The 25010-nt window shown below is 54.3% G+C and overlaps 2 protein-coding genes across 2 annotated transcripts; one reads left to right on the forward strand and one right to left on the reverse strand.

The window, feature by feature from the left end:
* Positions 1–34: 34 nt before the first annotated feature.
* Metrn (meteorin, glial cell differentiation regulator) lies at positions 35–2209 on the reverse strand. Its single transcript, XM_036196737.1, has 4 exons — positions 1964–2209; positions 1363–1763; positions 503–562; positions 35–420 (listed from the first exon to the last, which is right to left on the reverse strand). The coding sequence occupies exons 1-4, from the start codon at positions 2059–2061 to the stop codon at positions 104–106; spliced, it is 876 nt and encodes a 291-aa protein (XP_036052630.1). The 5' UTR covers positions 2062–2209; the 3' UTR covers positions 35–103.
* A 9376-nt stretch (positions 2210–11585) lies between these two features.
* On the forward strand, positions 11586–23933 carry Fbxl16 (F-box and leucine rich repeat protein 16). Its single transcript, XM_036195447.1, has 6 exons — positions 11586–11911; positions 18922–19568; positions 20424–20932; positions 21269–21353; positions 21632–21695; positions 22062–23933. The coding sequence occupies exons 2-6, from the start codon at positions 18936–18938 to the stop codon at positions 22208–22210; spliced, it is 1440 nt and encodes a 479-aa protein (XP_036051340.1). The 5' UTR covers positions 11586–11911; positions 18922–18935; the 3' UTR covers positions 22211–23933.
* Positions 23934–25010: the final 1077 nt, after the last annotated feature.

Below are 25010 nucleotides of genomic sequence, written 5' to 3' on the forward strand. Positions count from 1 at the left end.
TAGTCTATCTCCTCACTGCGGGTACCAGGATGCCACTGGAGCCACACCTTCCCCCCGCCCTCCTACCACCCTCCCCTGTACCCCATTCCCAGAGGAAGGTCTCTTAGTCCAGTGCCACCTCACATGGGTTGAGGTGGGCTGTAAGGGCAGCGGTATAGACACGGCTGAACTCTTGGAAGCGGGGAGCACACCCCAACCAGGCTTCACCAAATCGGCTCCAGCCCATGAAAAGGAAGGAGCCTGGGCCAGGACGCACACCACAGCGCAACAGGGTACGAATGGAGGCCTGGCCCTGGCCCTCCAAGCCCTCTTCCTGGAACAGTGGCAGTGTCTGGCGGATGACACGGGTGGCCACCACAGTGATGACTGATTCTTGTAGCTCCATGTCGTGGGCGACCCCATGGATGGTCCCACGGACCACTGTGAAGAGACACGGTGGACAGTGGTGGGCATGTGGGAATGTGGGGCAGACACCAAGATCTCCCACAACAGGAATACTCACCAAAGTCACTGGTGCATGCAGCCAGAAGGAGCTCAGCATCACTGCAGGGCCTGCAGGCACCTAGCATGCAAGGCAGGTGATCAGCCAGGCCTGCATTCCCTGAGCACAGGCCCACGGCTCCTCCCAGCAGGAAAAGGCCCCAGAGCTGGTGGTTAAACCCTTCTCCCAGCAACTGTACAGCCTGAAGACACCAGAAGTCACGGTGCACCCTGCAGGCACATGTCTATTGATGGACACCTCAGTCCCTCATACACATTCCTGCACACCCAATCTCGTAAACTCATGCCAACACCGAAGAACATTCTGTGACCTCTCAGAGCTGCCTCCCAGGCCCAGCTAGGGCGGCAGGACAGTGTACTCTGGTTCTGGGGTCCCCAGCTAGGGCTGACCGGTCAGAGACCCATCCCCTGCAGGGTCAGGCTGCAAGTTCCAGAAGAGCAAAGCACTGGGCCCGGTGCCCTGCAGGGAGGCAGGGCAGGCGTCTCCATGGTGACCAAGAGGCACACTGGACTTTTGTTGGCTGGGCTGGGGGAGGGGAGGGAGGTCACCACCAGGCCAGGGAGCCCTGGACAGCTTTGGCCATAGGCTTTGATTCTGCCCCAGCCCACCCCTTCCCCCAACCCTCCAGACACCAGAGGCCCAAGGCTGGCCTCTTCTGTATTTGCTCCCTCCTGCTCTTTCCCGAAAACGAACCCTGAGGAGGAGGAGGAGGGAAAGAAGGGAGCACTCCCAACCCACCTCCCTGACCTGGAAGCCACTATGCTCTCCAACAGACGGACCCTTCTGTGCAGTGAGGTGTCAAAGCCCGGTTAGAGAGTCACTTCCCGACACCAACCTCTTCAGTCAGTTTAGTCACTCACCATCCACACCAAGACCTTGGGCCTGGGGAGGCATTTCTGCACGCTGGTCCTCGTGCAGCTCAAAACGGAAGGCTGCAACTCGGCGGCTGATGTCGCGGTGTGGTGTGGCCTGCAGGAAAAGGGCCCGGCGCTCGCGGGGACCCCATCGAATGCAGCGTCCCCCAGCCAGGTCTGGGCCCTCGGCCAGTAGCAACTCTAGGTTGCCGCCCATCCGTTCAGCGAAGACCTGGGCACCAGCGAAGGGCCGCGCTGGGCGCAAACAGACGATGCTGGGCCGCGTGCCGGGATCGGGGTTGCCCAGGGTCAGGCGCAGCGCTCCGGCTGGGTACAGCCACTCGATAGCGCCCTCGGTACAATCCAGGGTCAGCTGCCCCACGCTGCCGGGCTCCTGAGTCAAGCCGCTGGGGACAGGACGGTGGTTCTCAGGCGGGGTGGCCCTTGTTCCCCTAGTCGACTCACCCCCTTTCCCGCATCTACCAACACCTGCGTCCACTCTGTGGAACAGGTCACTGAGGTCTGTGCATCCTCAGTCCCCAGTGGGAAGGAGACACCTAACACAAGATGAAAAACCCCTCCCTGTAGTCCCTCCTGGGGACCGTACCTGCCCCTCCAGCTGCAGCGGTCCTCGGAATAGCCGGCACGAGCAGATGCGGCCAGGAGGCCGCAGCACAGCGCGCAGAGAAGCGCGGCGACGGGCATGGCTCGGGGACGCGCCGGGGCCTCGGGCTGCTGCCCCGGGAGGGTCGGGGCTGCAGCGTGAGCAGCCCGCGGCGCGGCCGCCCGGCCCGGCGCGTCCCCACCACCGGCGACCCCCTCGGCGCAGCCCGGTCTGAGCTCCGGACTATGGGGGCGGGGCTTTTGCTCTCGGACCAATCGCCACAAGCCCCAGAACTTTCCGCCAATTGCAGAGCCCTCTTGGGGGCGGGGCGGGCTGAAGGCGGGAGCGCGGTCCTGGGTAGGTTTGGAGTGCATAGCGTTCCTGTCTCCCCATTTGGCGATCCCCAGTATCCTGGAAACTTGGGTGGGTGGGTGGGTGGGTGAGGGTCGCTGTCGACTGGAATCTGGAGGGAAGCTCACTTCACTTGGCCTTCAGTGGACCTCAGTAGACAGTCGGAAGCCGACATCTTAACACCGGGACCCTGCTGCTGGTACTCCAGGGAAGGGAGATTAGAACCTCTGTGTCCCTGCGTCCCATAACGGAGGGTACAGACGGTCCTGATTAGAGTAGGGCCTGGGTCACGAAGCTAAGCCAAGCCTTGGGTTTGGGGAAGAGGAAGAGCACTGGCTAACTCTGGAAGGAGCTGTGTGGCCAGGGTGGGCCTCCTTCTGCATCATGCTTTTTCAGACCCACCTGCACATTAAATGAATACCATGAAAAAAGGAGGCACTCTGGAGACCTGCCTGGTCTGGCCTCCACAGATTAGAAAAAACAAAGCCTGGAAGTACTTGCTGATGCCACAGTGCAGGCCCTGCAAAGTCAAGATCAACTGGAACAGAATCTCAAAGATAGCCCAGGAGGCCTGGGGATGGGCTAGGTTACACAGTGCCTGCCACTCAGGCATCAAGCCCTGGGTTTTATCTTCTAACTAATGTTAAACTGATTGTAGTGTATCGTGCCTGTGATCCCAGCAGTCAGGAACTGGAGGAAGGAGAGCAGGTGTTCAAGTCATCCTTGGCTACATAGTGAGTTCAAGGCCAGTTTGGTCTACATGAGACCCTCTTAAAAGAAAAAAACAAACAAACAAAAAACAAAACATGCTAGAGTCAATCTGAAATCCCCCAAAAGAGAAGAGCTTCTTCAGGCCTGAAGGAAGGTTAGAGGAGGCTGAAGTCAAAAGGAAGCCTTGGGAAGTCCCTGAGCATCTCTGCTCCAACCCCAGGACTCTTCCCGGTTCCTTTTGAAACCCTCCAGTTGTCCTGGGCCTGGACTCAGGGACAGATGAGAGCCAGTGGTCTCACTGGTGGGAGTAGTTGGTTCTACTGTCAGCCTGTGGAAGAGCTTGGGAACACTGATTACCCTGTCCTTGACTCCAAGGCCCTCTCAGACCAGTAGGAGGCCCAGGTGGCTCCTTGCCACAGACAAGGGGGTCAAAACAAGGAATTATAATAGTCAAAGGTGAAAGTGAGTAGAGCCTTCCTGATGGGTGGTGTGTCTGTACTGTAAGAAACACTCAGTGTGAATCTTTTCTGTCAAATATTATAAAAGTATGGTTATGGCAAGGAATTCAGATTTTTTTTTTTTATTTTTATTTTTTATTTATTTATTTTTTGGTCAGAGCTGAGGACCGAACCCAGGGTCTTGCGCTTGCTAGGCAAGCGCTCTACCACTGAGCTAAATCCCCAGCCCCTAGTCTTTTTTTTTTTTTTCAGACAGGATTTCTCTGTGTAGCTTTGTGCCTTTCCTGGAACTAGCTTTGTAGACCACGCTGGCCTCAAACTCAGAGATCTGCCTGCCTCTGCCTCCTGAGTGCTGGGATCAAAGGCATGAAGCACCACTGCCCGGCCTTAGATTTATTTCTAACAGGTTGAAGCCCAGATGATTCCATCTTAAGCCCTGATGTTAGTATGAATGTGCAGGCTTTGGTGCTGGCTCTGTTAGTCTTGGTCTTAGCTTTGTACCTGCCATGTCCACTCCTCTCTTTGGGAATGAGACAGTTCATTCTGTGCTGTTGTATATTGGAAGTACGTAACTAATGTTTTACCCTATTGGAGTTCACAGTTAAGAGTTTGTCTTAAGGGGTTGGGGATTTAGCTGAGTGGTAGAGTGCTTGCCTAGCAAGGGCAAGGCCCTGGGTTCGATCCTCAGCTCAAATAAATAAATAAATAAATAAAAGTTTGTCTTAAGCCTGGCAGTGATGGCACACACCTTTAATCCCAGCACTCAGGAGGCAGAGGTAGGAGGATCTCCAAGTTCGAAGCCAGCCTAGTCTACATAGTGAGTTCTATGACAGCCAGGGCTATGTAGAGAAACCTGTCTCAAACCAACAAACAAAATAAGTAATAAATAGCCAGGTATGGTGGCGCATGCCTTTAATCTCAGCACTTAGGAGGCAGAGACAGGAGGATCTCTGTGAGTTCGAGGCCAGCCTGGTCTACAGAGTGAGATCCAGGATAAATAAATAAATAAATAAATAAATAAATAAATAAATAAATAAATAAATAGAATGGGCTGGAGAGATGGCTCAGCAGCTGAGAACATGTTACTTTACTTGCAGAGGACCTGAGCTTGCTTGCAGTGGGTGTTCCCAGCCCCCACATTGAGACGGTTACAGCAGCATGTAACTCCAGCTTCAGGGGATTAGATGACTCTTGTGTCCACAGGCACATGCACTCACATGCGTGCACACATGGGCACGCACACACACATACAAGTAAAAAATAAATGAAATATAAATCAGAATAATATCATTTCAATTAAAAGACATCACACAGCCTGAGGAAAGCATAGCAGATGCCAAAGCATTTACAGAAGGACACAGGACACCTGGGTCCACCACGGATGTCCAGGGGTCAACCACAGATGTCCAGGGGTCAGTCACGGATGTCCAGGCCTAAGAGATTACAAGGGCACTTTGCTCATTCATTGGCAGTCTCCTCAGCCCAGACCTCTGAGGCAGACAGTAGTGTGCAGGCGCCCTCTAATGGTGATGTGGGGCATGAGCTGGCAGTTTCAGGGAGTGGGCTCCCCACCATGGCTTCCTCTGGGAGAAATGACTATAGTCCTAGCAATAAGAGGGACTCCAAGGGGTAACCTGGTCTGAAAGAAACTCTCATCTGACCTGCATCTGTATATGAGATTTGTCCTTCCCCATCTTCATCTTTAAACCACATAACAATGATTCTGTCACCGTGGGAGAAGAGCAGGACAGATGCCACTTCTCACAACTGTCAGGGAAAGGGACATTTGAATATCATTAGCTTACAGAACTCTGATGCCCATGGGCATAGATCCCAGAAAGCCTCAGGATCCATCATACCTGGTATCGGTGCTTATAGATAGATACCCAGAGGAAAACGAGCAAATGGATAAATGAGGACTTCCCAAATCTCAGATAACTCTTAGCTATTTATGCTCAGCTTGGGGGTTTCCTTGAGTGTCTCAAAATTTAGTGCCCTTACCTTAAGAAATGAGTCACTAGTCCCACACAAGTCAGAACAAAAACCACAAAAGGAACTCAAATCAAACAAAGGTGTGCTTCAAGAAGTTGGGAAAGGGTACGTGGAAGCTTGTGGCCTCCTGTAGAAGACTATAGAGACCAGGATGATTGCTCCAAACTGCTTGTTTGCTCAGCTTTAGCCAACAGCACACAGCATATCAAAACCTTTGACCCAAAGAGGGTTTTCTAGTTACTTTCTGTTGCTATGGTAAAACACTGACCAAAACAAACTTGGGGAGTAAAAAGTTTATTTGGCTTATCCTTCCATGTCTCAGTCCATTATTGAAGGAAGCCAGGGCAGGAACTGAACACAGGAAGCTGGAGACAGGAACTGAAGTAGAACTCATCGAGGAACACTGCTTATTGGCCTGCTCTCTCTGGCTTGCCCACCTACCCAAGAATAGCACCTCCCCCAGTGTGCTGGGTTTGCCTGTACCGATTAACAATGAAGAAAATGCCAATTCAAGCAGATCTCTAAATTTGAGGCCAGCCTGGTCTACAGAGTGAGTTCCAGGACAGGCAGGGATACACAGAGAAATCCTATCCGGAAAAACAAAAAAGCCTCTTTTTCTTTTATTGTTATTGTTACGTGTGTGTGTGTGTGTGTGTGTGTGTGTGTGTGTGTGTGTGTGTGTGTGTGTTTAAAGAGAGGTGCTCAGAGATGGGTAAATGCCTCAAAGACATGTCCACAGGCCAATCAACAGAGGAAATTCCTCAATTGAGGTTCTCTCTTCCTAAGTTGACAACCAAGATTAGCCATCACAGGGGTTGTCCATGCTGGAAACCATCTTAAGACCTGTTTTCTACCCTGCCTTCCTCAGGGCCTCCTTGTACTGCGCCTCATAGGACGCAGTGGGGGCAGCAGAGTCCTTAGCTGCTATTTCAAGTGTCACCACCTCCAGCCATGGCTGTCCCCTGTAACACAGGCCTTTGCAGGTTGAGGACACTGATGGTATATCCACAATGTGCTGGTCCCTGAGCAGAGCAGAGGATAGGCAGCCCCAACATTCAGCAGGAGAGTTGATTGCAGACATGCAGCTGACTCACAATGAGCAGGCCATCTAATGGGGCGATTTGGGGAAGAGATGCAAGTAAGGAGAGTTGATGGGGGTTAGAGAGGCAATGGCCCCAGGACCACGGAACTTCGAACAAAGACAGCCACAAAATACAAATAAATGGGAAAGAAGGCAGGATCAGCTCCCTAGACCTGATGAAGGCAGTGGATGCATTTAGGTTTCTCCCCGATCTTGTGAGACAACCTTAAAAGGAGGACACGTCTCCCACCTGTCCAAAGACTGCCCTCTTCACAGATCTCAGATTTCACTTGAAGCCAGGTGGGGACTAGATGTAGCTAAGCCTGTGACACCAGGACCCTTACAGCCAGGACTGAGCATGGGTGGGGCTGCTGGATGTGAACCAGGGAGACACTTCCTACAACTGATGGGCAGTGAATATCAGGGGACCCAGTAAAGTGCACCAGTGGTAGCCATCACCGTACCCAGCTGGACCTTGGCAGCTTCAGGGTGACTCAGCCATCAGCCCCTTGAACACAGAGACCTCATCCAGGACACAGTCATAGCTGCCAGTTCCCAAGCAGTGTCGGGCGCCCACCCATTCCCATGGGATCCGGCTGCACCCACCTTCAGCCCAGCACTTCAAGGGGTCAGGCATTAAGGTTTCTATCTCTGTGTCTTTTCATTTGCTGAGAAGCCCACCCTGCAACACCTTGCATCTTCTGAGGAGCCCAAAATGCAGCTGCTGATTGATTTGAAGCTGAGCTAAAAATAGCCACTGGCTCCAGCCAGGGCCAGGGGAAAATATCCCATTGCTAGGAGACGACCGTTGCCGGGAGACCGCCATCACTAGGCGACGCGTGCTGCCTGGGTGACAGCTGGGCCCTGAGTCATCCTCAGCCTTGACAGGGGGCGGGCCAGACCAGAGCAGAGGCCTTGGTGCCCTCACCCTGTCATCTGGGCAGTCAGAAGACACCTGTCCCTCCTGCTTCTCTCCAGTGCTCTTGAGCCTCTGACTCTGGGCAGGGGTGGGCTGGAGGAAAAGGAGGGCCCAGGGCTACAGTGGGGAAAAGAAGAAAAATGGGAAGGGGTGCAGGGTAAGTAAAGGAGGGGGAGGAAGGGAAAGAGGGTAGAGAGGAGTAGGGCACCAAGTACCCATCCAGCTCCAGGATGACTCACTTTGTCCTTGATGGTGTTGCTCACCAATACTGTGCTAAAATATTCAGGGCTTCCCTCCTTAGAGCCCAGTCACATTTCCCAGAAGGGGTTCAGTGAAGGGAACGACCTGGGGAAGATTTGACCCAGCCATGTGTCTCCCCAGCACCCTCTCCACACTAGAGCCTCACAGGACTCGCCTGAAGAGCTCCTGTGGTCAGGTTTAGGGCAGACATAGAGTCATCATTCTAGGCCAGGCAGTGATCCCCTGATGCTCCCTCAGCCCTCTGTCTGTCTCTGAGCCAAATGTGCCAGCAGCCCTAGGCCTCCAGAGTCCCCCATCACTGTAGAGCTGGACCCTAGCAGCCTGGACAGGAGACTGTCCTCTGTGCTCGACATCAAGGTAAGGGTGATGATGGTGGGAGTAGTTTTCGATGAGGGATGTCTCCAGAGAGGGGTGCTCCAAGTGAAAAGTGTTCCAGGTAATGAGTGCTCCCCTGCCAGTGCTCCAGTGAGAGGTGCTCCAGTTAAGTGTTTTTTAGTGCAAAGGTGATCCAGTTGAGGGTTTTCCAAATGAGGGATCCTCCAGGTGAGGAGGATGCTCCAGATGTGAGGGCTCCACATGAGGGTTGCTCCAGGTAATTGTATTTCAATTAAAAGGTGATCCAGTTGAGAGTGTTCCAAGTGAGGGGTCCTCCACGTGAGGGTGCTCCAGGTGAGGGTGCTCCACTTGAGGGGTGCTCCACTGAGAGACACTCCATGTATCATTAGGAACCAAGTTCATAGATCCTCCCACATCAGTCCCTTGAATAGCACCCTGATTGAACTGGTACCACTACATGCTACCTCATATTCTTCAAAGAGATGAAAAGTCACATGTTCAGCCAGTTAGACCTTGTTAGACATACTTCTCTCAGGATGTAAATTGTTCTCCAAAAGCAAGCAGGAATCCTTGATGGAAGGTGCTTCAAAAGCCAGTTTCCTTAGCCTCACAACCGTGTGTGTGTGTGTGTGTGTGTGTGTGTGTGTGTGTGTGTGTGTGTACCTCCCCTGTGCTCTGTTGGATGCCCAGGGAACCCCACCTTGGCCCTCTAGGGGTTCTGTCAACCAACAGCCCACTGTAACTGTACTATCAGAGAGCCAGTAGGCCCAGGCTGAGAAGGGAGGTTTTTTTGGTGTCATGGGCGGACATGGGAATGAAAGCTCCTAGGAAGAACAGCCAAGTCTGAGAGTCAAGGAGATTCATTCAGGGGTAGGGGACAAGAGGCTGCCCCAGGTGCAGTGCTAGGTGAGAGAGGTGCTGTAGATGAAGGATGTGGTAGACTACTGGCTGGTACAGAGCCTGAGGAACTAGGGTCTTACAGACCACAGTAGAGAAAGTAGCAGCCTAGGACAGCCCCCTGGGAACTCTGGGGAAAACAGGGACGGGGGAGGGGGGAAAGACCTGTAAGGAGGAAGCTGTTCATGTCATGAAGGAGAAAAGTAGGTATTTGATCTGGGGAGGATGGCAGAGGTTGAGGGATGTGAGGAGGCAAGAGACCCCCCCCCCCAATCAGTGCTCAATAATCTCCTAAGTGTCTTCTTTGCTGTCTTCTCAAAAACAGGGCCACTTTGCAGGACCCATTCCAGGGCCACTGTGTGCCTAGGCCTCCCTCATACTTTTCACACTTGGGTGTGTTCATCATAAGGCCCAAGCCAAGGCACATATCCCAACACAGCACCCTCTGCCCAAGGTCCTCTCCTCCCACATTGGCTACCTGTCCAAGGACAATAACTAGATGGGCGGGAGGGACACCCCCTGATGGCTCAACGTCTACACACACACACACACACACACACACACACACACACACACACAGGAAAAAAAGGAGAAAGTCAGGGGGTGGTGATGGGCTAGGGAGAAGCTCTGTGAGTAAAGTGCCTGTTTGTAACCCCAGCACTGAAGGGCAGACAGGGATCCTGAGGATCTACCAGTCTAATATAAATGATGAATACCAAGTTCAGTGAGAGATTCTGTCTCAAAAAAAGGGTAAGGGGCTGGGGAGATGGCTCAGCAGTCAAGGACACTGGCTGCTCTTCCAGAGGTCCTGAGTTCAATTCCCAGAACTCACATGGTGGCTCACATCTATGATGGGATCTGATTTCCTCTTCTATTGTGCAGACATACATACAGACAAAAGCACCCATATACAATCGGGCGTCAGTGGCGCACGCCTTTGATCCCAGCACTCAGGAGGCGGAGGCAGGCGGATCTCTGTGAGTTCGAGGCCAGCCAGGTCTACAAAGTGAGTTCCAGGACAGCCTCCAAAGCTACAGAGAAACCCTGTCTCGAAAGACCAAAAGAAAGAAAGAAAGAAAGAAAGCACCCATATACATAAAATACACAAATAAATTTTTGAAAAAAGAGGGTAAAAACTGGGCCATGGTGGTGCATGCCTTTAACCCCAGCACTCAGGAGTCAGAGGCAGGTGGATCTCTGTGAGTTTGAGGCCAGTTTGGTCTACAGAACAAGTTCCAGGACAGCCAGGGCAACACAGAGAAACCCTGTCTCAAAAAACAAAAAAACAAAACCAAACAAAAAACAAAGGTAAAAGAGTAGTAGAGGAGTCTAATATCAACACTTCTCACCTCCATGTGCACACACACACACACACACACACACACACACACAGTACCTAAGGAACACCTGAGGTTGTCCCCTGACCTCTATAGGTACCTGCACACACATGATTATACACAACACACACACACACACACACACACACACACACACAGTACCTAAGGAACACCTGAGGTTGTCCCCTGACCTCTATAGGTACCTGCACACACATGATTATACACAACACACACACACACACACACACACACACACACACACACACACACACACACTCCAGGATCCCGCTCACTTCTTCTCACAGTCCCACGAGGCCATGTTTCCCAACACCAGTTAGTTTCATTGGAGAACACTTCACCCTGAAGCTCCTCCCTTCCAAGACACTGGGGTCCCATTAGCCTGCTGGGAGGCCCGGCTATCCCGCGGCCCTTACAGGGTCCTCCATACAAACCACCTGCCCTGGGCTGCTACCATCTGACCTCCACTTCATTCCAGAGGGAACCTGTGGAACTCCTCAACCTTTCCTGTCCCCTGCCTCTCACTCCCCGGGGAGGGGACGGCTGAGATCGTTTGTGACATTCTCACAAGTAAACCCCTCCTCACTACCACTACACGGTCTGGTGTTTTCATTGACACTCGCTGTAGTCATTTGCTTGCAGGTTTCTGCAGGTGTGTGACTATGTCACCACCAAGGGGGATTCTTCAGCAGCAGGAACAGAAGGGATATGAGATCCTAGAGGCTTGCCCTCCGCCGTGCAGAAGGGGTGTGTGTGGAGGTGCGACTGTGCTGCTGTCTCCACGGGGCCTCCCTCTCCTCGCCCTCGCAGGTGGCAATCCAAGCAAGAGCACGTAGGGCCGGCTGCATCTGCGGAGAATCCGGAACCCTACTGCCAACCGCTCGCGCCAAGTACACCAGTTCTCTTCAGCGGGCAGGATTCTGGGCTGCCACCGCTTGGCGCAGATGGGCCACTCGGAGCTGCCCTTCGGCCGCGCGCGCTGCTTTCCCCTCGAACGTCCTCCCGGACGCGCGGCCTGCGGGGTTTGTTATTGTGCGAGCCCCGGGCCGCTGAGCGGGCGCTGGTGCCTGGCGCGTGCCCGTCGGTACGGCACCGGGAGCGCGCTGCTCGGAGCGGGGCGGGGCTCGGGATCCTCGACACCTCAGCCGGCCTCGAGAGCCGGGATTGGTCCGGACGCCGGGAGCGCGCGAGGGCGCGGCTCTTAGGGCCGGGCGGGGGGCACGCGCGGCGCCGGCGGCGGCCGCGGAGGAGCGCGGGGAGGAGCGCGGAGGAGGAGCGCAGGGAGGAGGGCAAGGGGAGGGAGGAGGCGCCCGCCGGGCTCCCTGCAAAGCGGCCTTATTTATCTGGGCACAGCTTCAGCCTCCCCGGTGGGAGGCTCAGGGCGGCAGATCCTCTCCCACCGGGGAGCTCCGCTCTGGGCTCTGCCGAGAGGGCCCTGGCGCGGAGCGCCGGGCGCGGGGCGCAGTCGGGCCCTGCTAGCCAGTCCAGCACCTCGGCCGCCTCCGCGTTTGGCGGCTCTGGTGCTGGGCTCCCCCATGACGCGAGGTCGCCCGACGGACAGCGTGGCATGAGCCAGAAGCCCTGGCCGAGGTAAGGTGTGTGCGCGCGCGGCCAGGCTGCGGGGAGGGGAGGGTCCAGGTCGGGCCACTGCCTCCGCGGAGGCTACAATGAGGAGGGGGCGGGGTGGGGACTTGGGACTGCGCCGCGGCCGCCGCCGCCTGAGCAGGGCTTACGTAATCGCAGCCCCTTCCCCATCTCACCCTCGGGCCGCAGGGCCAGCGGGTCGCTCCACAGCCCTTAGCCCCAGCAGCCGGCCTGATCGCACCCCGCTCGCCACTGGCAAGGCGGTCAGGCTGTGGGTCGGTACCGCGGAACCGCTTGAGAGGAAGCACGGTAGCTGCGAGGACGCGGAATTGCAGGCAGTCAGCCCCCACTCCTTCTGGCTTGGCTCTGGGCTCTCTCCACTCCAGCTCTATGAGCCTCGGGCGGACTGGAGGACGTGACAGGTGTTGATACAATTAAACGGGAGGAGCCATGTGGATATGTGGCCTACGGGCCCTGGACACCTTCTGGACATGAGCTGGTATAGAACTGCCACCCACAGGGAGGCAGAGGGAGTGGGCTGGCATGTCTTTGGTTCTAGAGAAGGCAATGGGCTTTGGCCAAGGTTGGAAGGCTTCAAAATGGGGAATGGGCACCCTGAGATTGCTGAACAGGGCTTCCATGTCCTTCTGGGATGTTAGGTCGGTGGGGGATCCTCCCCAGCATCATCCCAGGAGAGAAGGCTGCACTGTTGAGGCCTGGATCTGGCCTAGCAGCCCTCCTACTAGCCCCTCCCAGCCTGAGCCAGCAGCTGACCTCCCAGGAGCAGATGGCAGATACCACTTCACCTGCTCCCTCCTTGAGGCCTGCCTTCCACTGCCATCTTGTACCATGGCCCACCGACCAGGGTCTGTTCGGGCGTTCCTGGCGCCCTTTTGGACACAGGACCCGCTCTTCCAGCCCATCACTTTGAAGAAATGCTGGACAGAGCAGAAGGTGGGGGTTGGGAAGGGAGCCTGTATGATTAGGGGCTGCCTAGATGAGGTCAGAAGCCTGCCGGAGCCTGGCTGTCCCGCCTAGAAGTGGCCTGAGGGATGGGCTGGGAGCCATTAGGAGGAGAGAGGGGGAGATTCAAGGTTGAAAACATGGGTGGTACTGAGATACCCCAGGATCCAGCTGTCCCATTTCCTGCAGCCCTCACTACTTGACTCCCCAGCCCCCCTTTCTCTTGAGTCTTGGATACATATGCACTCACCCCTTCTCCCAAATACTCACTTCCTGACACCCGAATGGGTCCTGTCTCCCATTGTTGAGGTTAAAGCAAGTGCTTCTGGGTATAAGGGATCTAGACCCAGGAAGCCCTGAGAGATTGAGACAGAAACAGGGGAAGGGGCCTCTGGCTGGTGTCGTTCAACTCTCCTCACCTGTGGGAGTCACTGATGTACCTTCCAGGATTGGCACAGAAAAGGGTGGGGTGGTAGCAAGGCAAGGTCTGGCCAGTGAATGGCCCTGAGCTTTCCCTGCTAGTGGTCCAACGGCCAAACGGGCCGCAGAGAGTGAGCTGGGCTGCATTTGGCAGGTGTCTGAAGGAGCCTCAGGCCTACCTCTTGGAGGCCCCATATTCTCCAGAACAGGAGAGACCTGATAAGCAAAAGCCCAGCATCTATTCCCCAGTGCCTTGTGGCCATTTGCCCTTAGCTGGGTTGCAGAGCCTCAGTCTGCTGGAGCATCAACGTGGGTTCTTCTCAAGGCCTATGAACCTCCTGGGCCAAGGGTCTCCCCATCCCGAAATCCCTGGTATGTCCCCAGAGGCTGCTGCAGCAGGGGGTGGAAAGAGAACGCTGCTGTTGACACGTGCAAAGTAGCAGGGATGTGAACGTGCCTGAGTCAGAGCACTGTCACTGTGCCCCCGATCCAGCTACCTTGCTTGTCACCCCAGTCCCCGGGGCGACCACGACAGACTGAGCTTGATAGGAGTATTTTGGTTATTTTTTTCCAAGCATGAGGAGCTGATCAGGGCAGGTTCCATATAGGCCAGGAACCAGCATCCAAGGTGGCCTCCATCCTGACCTGGTGCTCCCAGAGATGACTGTGTCAGAGACAGAGAAGAGTCCCTGGACTGACAGCCATGAGAAGTGGGACATTGGTGGGCATGTGGTTTGCGATCTTTAGGACTTCAGGGTTATAGAAGAGATCCTGCTGGATGAGAACTGTGTGCAGAGGCCACTAGCCAGATCGCAGGAAGACATAGGACCTAGTGAGGCACAAGAAAGAGAAGCAAAATGCAACAGATGTGTTCCTGGTCTGAGGGGTTGGGACTCAGAAAGCCCTGGGGTCTTGGGACAAGTTGCATGCTTATGCGGCTTCAGGAAGATCCCTTTCTGAGCCTTGTTTTCCCTAGTGGTGCTCCAGACAGAAATGAGGCAGGAGGTGCTGAGAGTGCAGGGCCTTCTCCTCCTCCTCCTCCTCCTCCTCCTCCTCCTCCTCCTCCTCCTTCCTCCCATCATCTCAGTGGTTCCTGTTTCTTCTGGGTTCAGTCCAGATTTAGGGGGACAGACAGCCATATTCTTCAGCCATGAAACTCCAGAGGGGGGCTTAGCCAAAAATAGAGCTGCAAGAGCCCCCCTCCCCAGTATCTGCACCTCAAGCTCACAGGGACTGGGGGGCAGTTACTGACCCCAATCTAGTTCCTTCTCTAGAAATCCTGACCACTGTTGTACTTGGATCAAGTTCTTGAACTGCTCCTACCCCACTGACCAGCCACGCTACCGGGCCGGGGAAGAGACAGATGGCAATGACAGCCCCTGTGACACTGAAGGCACTTTTTCCAGAGTATGAGGGATCCTAGCTATGGAGGCAGGCGACTGAGACAGCCTACGGAACAAGCAGGGCCCCCATTTGGCCAGGCGATAGGGACAGGAGAAGAGAACTAAAGGGGCAGAGGCCCGACTGGGCAAGGAGTCAGTGCTGGAAGTTAGGCTGTGAAGCTACTTGGGTCTCGGGGCCCAGTGACTGGAAACGCAGAAAAGGCAAGTCCTGTGGCTCAGCACCAGGCTCTGTGGACTGTTAACCTGGAAACCACCAAGTTCTGGAGCTTCCCCAGAAGCCCTGCTATACCCACCATATTCCTTATGTCCACAGTGAGTCCTAGGGAGATGGAAGACCACAGTCAGCTCTCCCGTGGGGTGCCTTGATGACACTTGAGCTGATGAAGGCATGGCAGCTGAGGACATTGCCACTGTCTCCTCCTAGACTCAGGGACCTCACGCTCCTCTGCAGCCTCAAGCTGACCCAGAATTCCACTCCAAACTGAGCACTAGACATACTGGGCCTGAGACTGAGTGTTGTGAGGTTCAGCCATCATTCCAGAAGGCCTCTCCCCAATATTAGCTCCCAAGGTGCTCGCCCATGAAGGGAGAGGCAGCCTGAATGACCTAGTCTGTGATCGATTCCCTTCCTAGCAGGCAACTCCAAACAGGCTACAGGAGCCACCCTGTGTGGAGAGAGGAGTTGCAGCATCAGGAAGGGGCTGGAGCTGGACATGGTAGTGCATATCTGTAATCCAGCACGTGAGGTAGTAGCAGGATTTGCAGCAAATGCAAGGCCAGCCTCAGCTACATAATGAGATCCTGTTTCTACAACACCTGGGAGCAGACCCTAGGTCACCAGCTGGCTAGATAGCAAGGTCAAGCAGAGGGATCCTTGCTAGAACCCCTCAATAACCTCTTGCTTACCTAGAAGGTTCCAGTCTTCCACTGTGTGCTCAGCTTTCTCTGAAAGCCTCAGCCCTTCCTTGGGTCCAGGTGTAACTGTTTCCATTTTTGAACCACAGTACAGGGGGTTCCTGGGCTTGGTTAATCATGCCATAAGTGAGAGAATCCGTGAGAATTTCCCTAAGCACAAAGCTGGGGACCAGCAGGATTGCCTCTATGGAGATGTGGCTTCCATCAAGGGCAAGGGCCTGGATGGGGGATTTAGACAGAGTCTGGCCTGGTTTCACCTCCTTGACCTAAGCCTGGAAGGTAGGAAGGGGATCGTGTGCTTCTGCAAATGTGAGTTCAGAGCTGCAGCAAGGGGCAGGAAGGAGCCCCACAGATGCCCGGGGCATCCACGTGCATCTCCCCCCCACACACCCCCAGCAACTCAGGCACTCCACGTGCACACCCTCGGCTGGGAGCATTTTCAGCCTAAATCGGTACAGCTCTTGGATTATTTCTCCCCTGGCACCGCCTCCGCAGCCTCCTCCGGATCCTAGCCAAGCGGGCGGCTTCTCCCCCTGCCTCTTCCTGTGGAGCTGGGTTTGTCGGAGCCACGGATCATCCATCCCTCCTCCGCTCCTCTCTGTCTGTGGTGCAGTAAGCCCAGCTGACCCCAATGAGTGCGGGAGCTGTCCATGGTGCTGTTCTCGAGGCTTCGAGAGCGCTGGGTCTGCGCCTAGTGGCTGGGGCTAGATGGGCGGTCTAGGTTTAGACCGCGCGTCAGGGATGCGGCCGGTATTGTGGCTGCAGCTGTCCGTCTCCCTCTTCAGCAGTTCCTAGGAATGTGGGTGGTGCTGGACAAGAACTGGAGCAGTCAAGGAAGAACCTTATCCTTTCTCGTCATGGACGCTGCTGTACTGCAACAGGCCCCCTTCCCTATATTGCTCTCAGGGAACTGGAGTAACCACACTTCAGACTTCCCTTGTCATGGCACGTAACTATAGCTCCTCAGAGGCTCAGGTTTGTTGTATAAAGTCTGGGGTAACAATAGTGGCTACCCCCACACCGGGATGTCTGCTGTGAAACTGAAATATGGGATTGTCCTAGTGTGCATTTGGAGTGTTAGCTACCGCACTCCTGGCTTTTGTGTACCCGCTGATGCCTGTTCTTGAACACAAAAGAGCGTCCAAAGGCTGAAAACCTCCCTCAGGGAAAACTGGCCTACTACCCAGGTCCCAGAGACATATTGAGGAGGGGAGTAACAGGGAGAGAGTACTGAGGACCTGGGGTGGGCTGCCAATGACCATCCTTAGTCACGGAGGTAGGTTATTGGTCAAGAGGACCATGTTCTGGGGGAGACTCCAGCCCAGAGTATTTCCTCTCCCCAGAGGTGGGACACTGACAGGATACCTGTGCAGTATAGAAAGCCAGCAAAACAGAGGGAGGTCTCCATCCTGGTAGTTCTCACCCACTTTCTTTTGTGTCAAGCCAGATTGTAAAAATGAGTGGCCAGCTTCCTTGGCCCTGCAGCTCCAGAAGGGGGTCTCAACCTAAAAGGTAACATGAGGCCTTCTCTTCTGAGGGTTTGCATATTCCAGTGCCCACCCCTAGAAAGCTTCCTCACACACCCCTTGATATTGTGCAAGACTCCCTGGTGAGGCTATGACCCACTGAAATCAGATATGAGGGTATAACAGAGAACCAGGTGTGAGGGTATTATAGAGGACCTGGAAGAAACTTTTGCTGACTCCCCTGAGATTGTAGAGCAGGAAGTTAACAACTCACCTGTGGATCCATCTCAGTTCTGGGATCACTTATACTTACAGGAAGGGAGATCATGTCTTGCCCTTGGGTCAGCTCTGGTACTCAGAAAAAAACATCCAAGCCCTACTCTACCACAAACTATAAATCCCTCCCACAGGAGAGATTCTGTGATGTCACCTCCCAGATTTCATGTTGAGGAAATGGAACTACCAATGGCTAACCAAGACCACAGAAAGTAGGGAATGGGTGGTGGTAACACACTCCTTTAATCCTAACACTCGAGAGGCAGAGGCAGGTGGATCTCTGTGAGTTCAAGGCCAGCCTGGTCTACAGAGTGAGTTCCAGGACAAGCACCAAAGCCACACAGAGAAACCCTGTCTCAAAAAAAATAAAAAATAAAAAAAACCACAGTAGGGGCCATTTGGACTCCAGAGTGTTGCATTTGAATCTGCAAGTGAAAAAAAAAAAAAAAAAAAAACTACCTCTTTTCTGAATATTGGGCAGTGGTGGACATGGTGTTTTATATCTGGAATGCAGAGCAGATGGCCATGACATTATGAGAATCTCACTGCCCTTTTCCTCCATGCTGTCCATTCACAATGCCCTCTGCTAGCCAGTTGCAGCTCTGGGAATCTGAGGGGAGCTGATATGAGTAGTGATCCAGACTTGCTTTATGGGCAGGTGACCCTGGCCTTCCACATGACCTTCCTTCTACAGCTCTGGTCCAAACTTTAGCTCTATTACTTAACTACTAGCCATGACCTCAAACAGGCAGTTCACTTGGCCTTGGCCTCCACTTCCTTGTTTGTACAACAGCTATCACAGCACCATCCTCATTGGGTTGGGGGGAGGATTAAACAGCATGTGTCCAGCAGGGCTGGAGAGGTGGCTCAGTGGCTAAGAGTACTGGCTGCTTTTACAGAGGACATGGGGGCTTGTAACTCCAGTTCCAGGAGATCTGATGCCCTCTTCTGACTTCCACAGATGTCAGGCAGCCATGTGATACACATACGTACATGCAAACAAAATACTTATACACAGAAAATTTTATTTATTTTTAAAAAGCATGTGTACAGTTATCACTCTACTGGTACTATAGTCAACTATGGGAAGATGCCTGAGTGCCACAGCTTACTAGAGATGCATAGATTCTTGGGAGCTGGCCTGTGACTCTGAGGGCTGCTGGCAGCCCATGAAGGAGGAGTCAAAGACTGCTATAGAACTTTTCTTCAGTTTTCCTGATCCTGCTCAGCAGGGTACGCCCCAGTAGTGGGCATCAAGAGAGCAGAGGTGGAGGGAGGAATTAAGGACTCCATCTCGCCCTAACCTTGAATGGGGATCAAAGCATCAGAAAGCAGCTATGAGCAGTGCAGCCTGAGCCAGTGAATACAACGGAGGATGTGGACGTTTGGGCTATCTGTGAATATTGACCAGCCTGCCTCTTGTGCAGTCAGAGAAAGGCATGTGCTAGGATTCTTTCTGTTGAGTGGTCCTGGAAATGCTGTGGGAGAGGATGCTCAAAGATGAGAAAAGGGCTAGCTCTCTAGCTCCTCCAGAGACCAGCAGACTCATTTGTTCCTCCTATCTCATCCACAGAACGTGCAAGGAAAATGTCGAGCCCAGGTATCGATGGTGACCCCAAGCCTCCATGCTTGCCTCGAAATGGCCTGGTGAAGCTGCCTGGCCAGCCCAACGGCCTAGGTGCAGCTAGCATCACCAAGGGCACACCTGCTGCCAAGAACCGCCCTTGCCAGCCACCACCCCCACCCACCCTTCCACCTCCCAGCCTGGCTACACCACTGTCTCGGGTCGCTCTGGCCGGGGGGCCATGCCCCCCAGCCAGTGGACCAGCCTCAGGCCCAGTTCCTGGACCCCCAGTGGAGCGGCCACCACTGGCCACAGATGAGAAGATTCTTAATGGGCTCTTCTGGTATTTCTCAGCATGTGAGAAGTGCATACTAGCCCAGGTGTGCAAGGCTTGGCGGCGCGTGCTCTACCAGCCCAAGTTCTGGGCAGGCCTCACGCCTGTACTGCATGCTAAGGAGCTGTACAACGTGCTGCCTGGAGGCGAGAAGGAGTTTGTGAACCTGCAGGGCTTCGCCGCTAGAGGCTTTGAGGGCTTCTGCCTAGTTGGTGTCTCTGACTTAGACATCTGTGAGTTCATCGACAACTATGCTCTCTCTAAGAAGGGAGTCAAGGCCATGAGCCTCAAGCGCTCCACCATCACTGACGCTGGCCTAGAGGTGTGTCCCAAAATTGGCTAGGAGTGAACAGGGCTGGAGGGGCAGGCACAGGCAGTAGCAACCCTATGGACATGGGAGGTTGAGGGGCCAAAAGGATGCTCAGGTATAAGTAGGACAAAACGTAGCAAGGATGGCATTGTCAGGGCCCAATGCAAAGTGACAATGTGGTCTTGTTAAAAAATGATTAAGATTTCAGCCGGGTGGTGGTGGCGCATGCCTTTGATCCTAGCACGCAGGAGGCAGAGCCAGCTGGATCTCTGTGAGTTTGAAGCCAGCCTGATCTACAGAGTGAGATCCAGGACAGGCACCAAAACTACAGAGAAACCCTGTCTCAAAAAAACAAACAAACAAAGATTAAGATTTCAAGGTTGGAGCAGGAAAGTAATCTATTACATGTGGGTTTGTGCTTGCTAGTGAAGCCGGCCTTGGTGAGTGGGATGCCAGAGGGAATGGGAGGGAGAGAGGGGACAGCTGAGAGTCTCCTAGGAGCAAGGGTTGAAGGAGCATCTGGGCACTCTGCCCTGTTTTCCCCCCAGGACCTGGATTGTAATTTTAATATTCCAATCATCTGTTCCAAACACCGGCACAGGCCAACCAAGCCCTGGCTCATGGGTCCCTGTGCCCTGCCTCTCTTTTGGAATATTGGCAAAGCATAACAAGCAGTTTAAGTGCACTCCTTGGAGTTCAGCTTGATGCCTGCTTGCACAAGTGCACACCTGAGAGACCACTGCTTCCAGATTCCCAGAAGCTTCTTCCTCTCTGCATAGGCAACTCTCATCACCCCTGGCCAGATGGGCACCAGGTGTGAGTGGGGGAGCTGACTTAGTCTGGCCTCTGGTCTGTACCTGCCTGTAGGTGATGCTGGAGCAGATGCAGGGGGTGGTACGCTTGGAGCTGTCGGGCTGTAACGACTTCACTGAGGCTGGCCTGTGGTCCAGCCTCAGTGCACGCATCACCTCACTGAGCGTCAGCGACTGCATCAACGTGGCGGACGATGCCATTGCTGCCATCTCACAACTTCTCCCCAACCTGGCAGAGCTAAGCCTTCAGGCCTACCACGTGACTGACACTGCACTGGCCTACTTCACAGCACGCCAGGGCCACAGCACCCACACGCTGCGCCTGCTCTCTTGCTGGGAGATAACCAACCATGGGGTGGTCAATGTGGTGCACAGTCTGCCCAACCTCACCTCACTCAGCCTCTCAGGCTGCTCTAAGGTCACTGATGATGGAGTGGAGCTTGTAGCTGAGAATCTGCGAAAGTTGCGCAGCCTTGACCTCTCCTGGTGTCCTCGGATCACTGACATGGCACTAGAGTATGTGGCCTGTGACTTGCACCGCCTGGAGGAGCTCGTGCTGGACAGGTGCACATACCCTATACTCCAGGCTGGTACTGGCGGGATCTCCAGGAACTGGAAGCCTAGAGTGGGTGGTACCATTCCACGGGCTCCTGGGATGGGGAAAGCCTCGGAGAATAGAGTGCCCAAAGTCAGAGTAACTTTAGCATAGCCTGGAGGAAAAGCCATATTCCGAAAGGGGAAGTCACAGGGAGGGCAGGTATAGGCGGGACCAGGATAAGGCAGTGATGGGTGGGGCAGGGGCTTGCTGAAGGAACACTTCTGGAAAGGAGGGAGGGGCCTAGGTGGGGACGGAGTGAAGTGATTTAAAGGTGGGCAGTCCCCCCTCTGGTGCAACCACAGGTGTGTACGCATCACGGACACCGGCCTCAGCTATTTATCCACCATGTCGTCCCTCCGCAGCCTCTACCTGCGATGGTGCTGCCAGGTACCTCCATGCCCCCAGGGATTTGGAAATTGAAACGCGGTGGGTGGCATAGGGTGGAGGCTAGCACCATCCAAACAGTTCTTGAATTGCACTGGGCCCCATTCAGATCCCTCTACGCCCACCAACCAAACGAAACGGAATCTTCGGATCCCCTAAAGCCCTCATAGGTGCTTCCAAGCTCCGCTTCCATCTTCATTTTGAACTCTCACTTCCTGCCTCTCTAGGGGCTCCCAGGCAAGTGGAAATAGTTAACACAACCTCTTCCCATTTCCGCCCAGGTGCAGGACTTCGGGTTGAAGCACCTCTTAGCCATGAGGAGTTTGCGACTCTTGTCTCTAGCAGGTGAGAACCCCTGCATGCCTCGTGGGCAGTGCCGCCCACTCAGTCTGACTCCCATGAGGTCCCTTATGCAGAGAGAGTCACTTCAGGCTTTGGCAAATCGCGTCCCAGGTACCAGGTGAGAGGAAAGGCGAACTCTAGCCAGTCCCCGCTCATCCTGTGGTCCACGCCCTGATGTGGGTCCCGCCCACCTTGTCAGATTCTCACCCCTCCACGCCCAGTACAGGTCCCACCTCATTAAGCCTATTGAAGGACCCACCCCCAGCAGGCCGCTGACCTCTGCAGCCTTGCCCTCCTGCCCAGCCCAGTCCACCCCTGCCGGGCGGAGCTGAGCTGCTGAGCGGCTGCCCCGATGCCTCGCGCTTGCAGGCTGCCCGCTTCTGACCACCACGGGGCTATCCGGCCTCGTGCAGCTTCAAGAGCTGGAGGAGCTGGAGCTGACCAACTGCCCTGGAGCCACACCTGAGCTCTTCAAGTACTTCTCGCAGCACCTGCCGCGCTGCCTCGTCATTGAATAGCGCGGGCTTCCCCACCGGCCGCGGGAACCGGCCACGCCCTGGGCAGTAGCCCCTCTTCCATCCCTGCCGGAGCACCACTTCTCGGCCCTGCGCTGGAGGCGGGGCAAGCAGAGGGAAACCCCGCCCCGTGCCTCCCTTGCCCCTCTGCTCCGCTGCTCCATCCCCGCCTGGGGCAAGAGACAGAGGGGCCAGCCCCACGCACGCACGCACACTCGGGGACTTTGTGCATGCCCCTCGTGCCCGCACTGCACGCCCGCCCTCCACCATGCCACAGCCGCCGCCATCTCTCGCCCGCCTTCTGGGGGGTCTAGGTCCTTTGGGGGATGCTTTGAGTGCAGACGCCCTCACTGCCTTCCCCACCTCATTCTGCTCTCTGCCTCTCCCCGCTGTCCCCCATCCCGGGCAGGGCCCAAGGGGATGGAGGGATTGGTACCCCAGGACTCAGGGGCCTGGAAGAGCCCCCAGGGCCTCCCACATCTTCCACTGCACCGCGCCTGGAGCCCTCCAAGGGATATAAGGCGTCACAGGCCACTGCCAAAGCCATGGCCCCCTGAGGAGCCCAACTCCCCCATGCCCACCTGACCCAGTGGCTTCCCTTCTTCCTTGTTGCCATATGGGTCAGTTCTTGTCCTCTGTGCCCCCCATCCCCTTCTTTCCCCCTGGCCTACAGATCCTTGGGCCCTGGCCAGGCTGGGACAGCTTTAGGAGGATGCAGACCTTGAAATAATCAACATTAGCCTAACTGGTGCCCATCCACTCAAGTGCAAGGGTGGATGGGCACCTGACAGACCCCAATCTGGAGCCACCCACAAGACTGTCAGGCCTTGGGAGCAGCCGGCCCACTCCAGCCTCTACCCCAGCTGAGCTCAGGCCTCTCAGCACTGTGCTTCACCCTGGATAGGTCTCCTCAGGTGGAATCTGCAGAGGGCCTGGCCAAAGGTCAGGGTCAGCACTGACCAGTGATTCTGATCTTCCGGTGGCCAGCACACTCTTCCCACCCCAAGGAAGGACGACTTGTTTCTAGTCCTCCTTTACCTCTCCCAGCTTCCAAAACCTTTGCCTGTCCAAATGGGCTGTAACCATATTTTGTCAGATCCCAAGACATTTGGAAGTCCTAGGGGATCCTGGCATATGTGTGGCAGTGCTGCAGTGCTGAGAAAGGGACCGGGAACCCCTTCCCCCCCCAACCTTGAGCCCCAGGAGACACAGCACCCACAACCAATCTTGGGAAATCCCTATCTGGTTGGAAGAGAGTAGCTAATTCCCAGAGAGCCAGAAGGAAAGAGAGAGAGAGAGAGAGAGAGAGAGAGAGAGAGAGAGAGAGAGAGAGATGCTGTTGACAAAAAGAGTTCAACAGCCCAAAGAGTTCCCTGCCCCTGAAGTGTTGGCCAGGGAGGCTCCAGGCTGAAGTGGTCAGGAGCCAGATTCTTCAGCCCTTCTTCCCATAGCCCCCAACAGGGAGGGGGAAGCTGTCCATTTGCCCAAAGTATTAATGCAACTGAAGCTGTGATATTTCCAATGACTGTAGGAGGAAAATTTAAGGGGAGAGAGGAACACAAACAAAACCAACCAACCCCTAAAATCATTTTCTTATTGTACATAACGACCTCATTCTCCTGTATATGCGGAAGATATAACCTTATATTTGGTAAGTGTTTCTTGTGCTATTTTATCACGTGACCTGTTTATAAAAATATATATTAAAAAAGTTGTAAAAACAGGAGTCTGGGGTGTTTTTTGGTCACTAGACCAAGTTGTAATGGTTAAACCTGCTCTGGATGGCCCAGGTCGCTGGGTTCTCCTGCCTCTCTCAACTCATTGAAGTCACTCATTCCTTCCATAAACATGTAGAGGCTGAAGGCCCAGGGCTGGACTGGAACCTTAGTAACTGACCAACAAAAGTTTTCTTCTGCCCTCAATGCACAAAAGGGAACAATGAGGCTGATGTCAGTATGTCTATTCCTTTCAAAGGATCTGGGGTCTAGCCTACCACCCTTCAAGAAGAGCAGCAATGAGCCTTGTCCATTACACAGGGTCACTAAATGAGGGATTGGGATGTTCTAAAAGATTGCAGTGGTGCTGGAGAGGTGGGTCAGTGGTTAAGAGCATTTACTGTTCTTGCAGAAGACTGGAGTTCAGATCCCAGCACCCACATCAGATGGCTTTAAGCTTCCTGTAACTCTAGCTCTGGGGGATCTGATGCCCTCTGGCCTCCTATGGATCCGGTGCACATAAAAACTCACACACAGTCAGTACTCAGGAGGCAGAGGCAGGCAGATCTTTGGGAGTACGAGGCCAGCCTGATCTACAAAATGTGGCAGCATTGTGTTCCCCAAAATATTGTACACTCTAACAAACTTATCTGGAGTCAGAGACAGAACAGCCACAATATTAAACATAGAGGTTAGGCAGTGGTAGCACACACCTTTAATCCTAGCATTCCAGAGGCAGAGTTCTACCTGGGTTTCTGTGAGTTCAAGGCCACACTGGAAACAGCCAGGCATGGTAACACTCACCTTTAATCCCAAGAAGTGAGCCTTTAATCCCAGGGAGTGATGGCAAAAACAGAAAGATATATAAGGCGTGAAGACCAGAAACTAGAAGCATTTATCTGGTTAAGCTTTCAGGCTTTCGAGGAGTTCAGCTGAGATTCATTCTGGATGAGGACTGAGAGGCTTCCAGTCTGAGGAAACAGGATCAGCTGAGGAATTGGTGAGGTGAGGAAGCTGTGGCTTGTTCTGCTTCTCTGATCTTCCAGCATTCACCCCAATATCTGACATCAGGTTTGATTTTATTAATA

Source organism: Onychomys torridus, chromosome 8 (assembly GCF_903995425.1).
Source record: "Onychomys torridus chromosome 8, mOncTor1.1, whole genome shotgun sequence".
Lineage (NCBI taxonomy): Eukaryota > Metazoa > Chordata > Mammalia > Rodentia > Cricetidae > Onychomys > Onychomys torridus.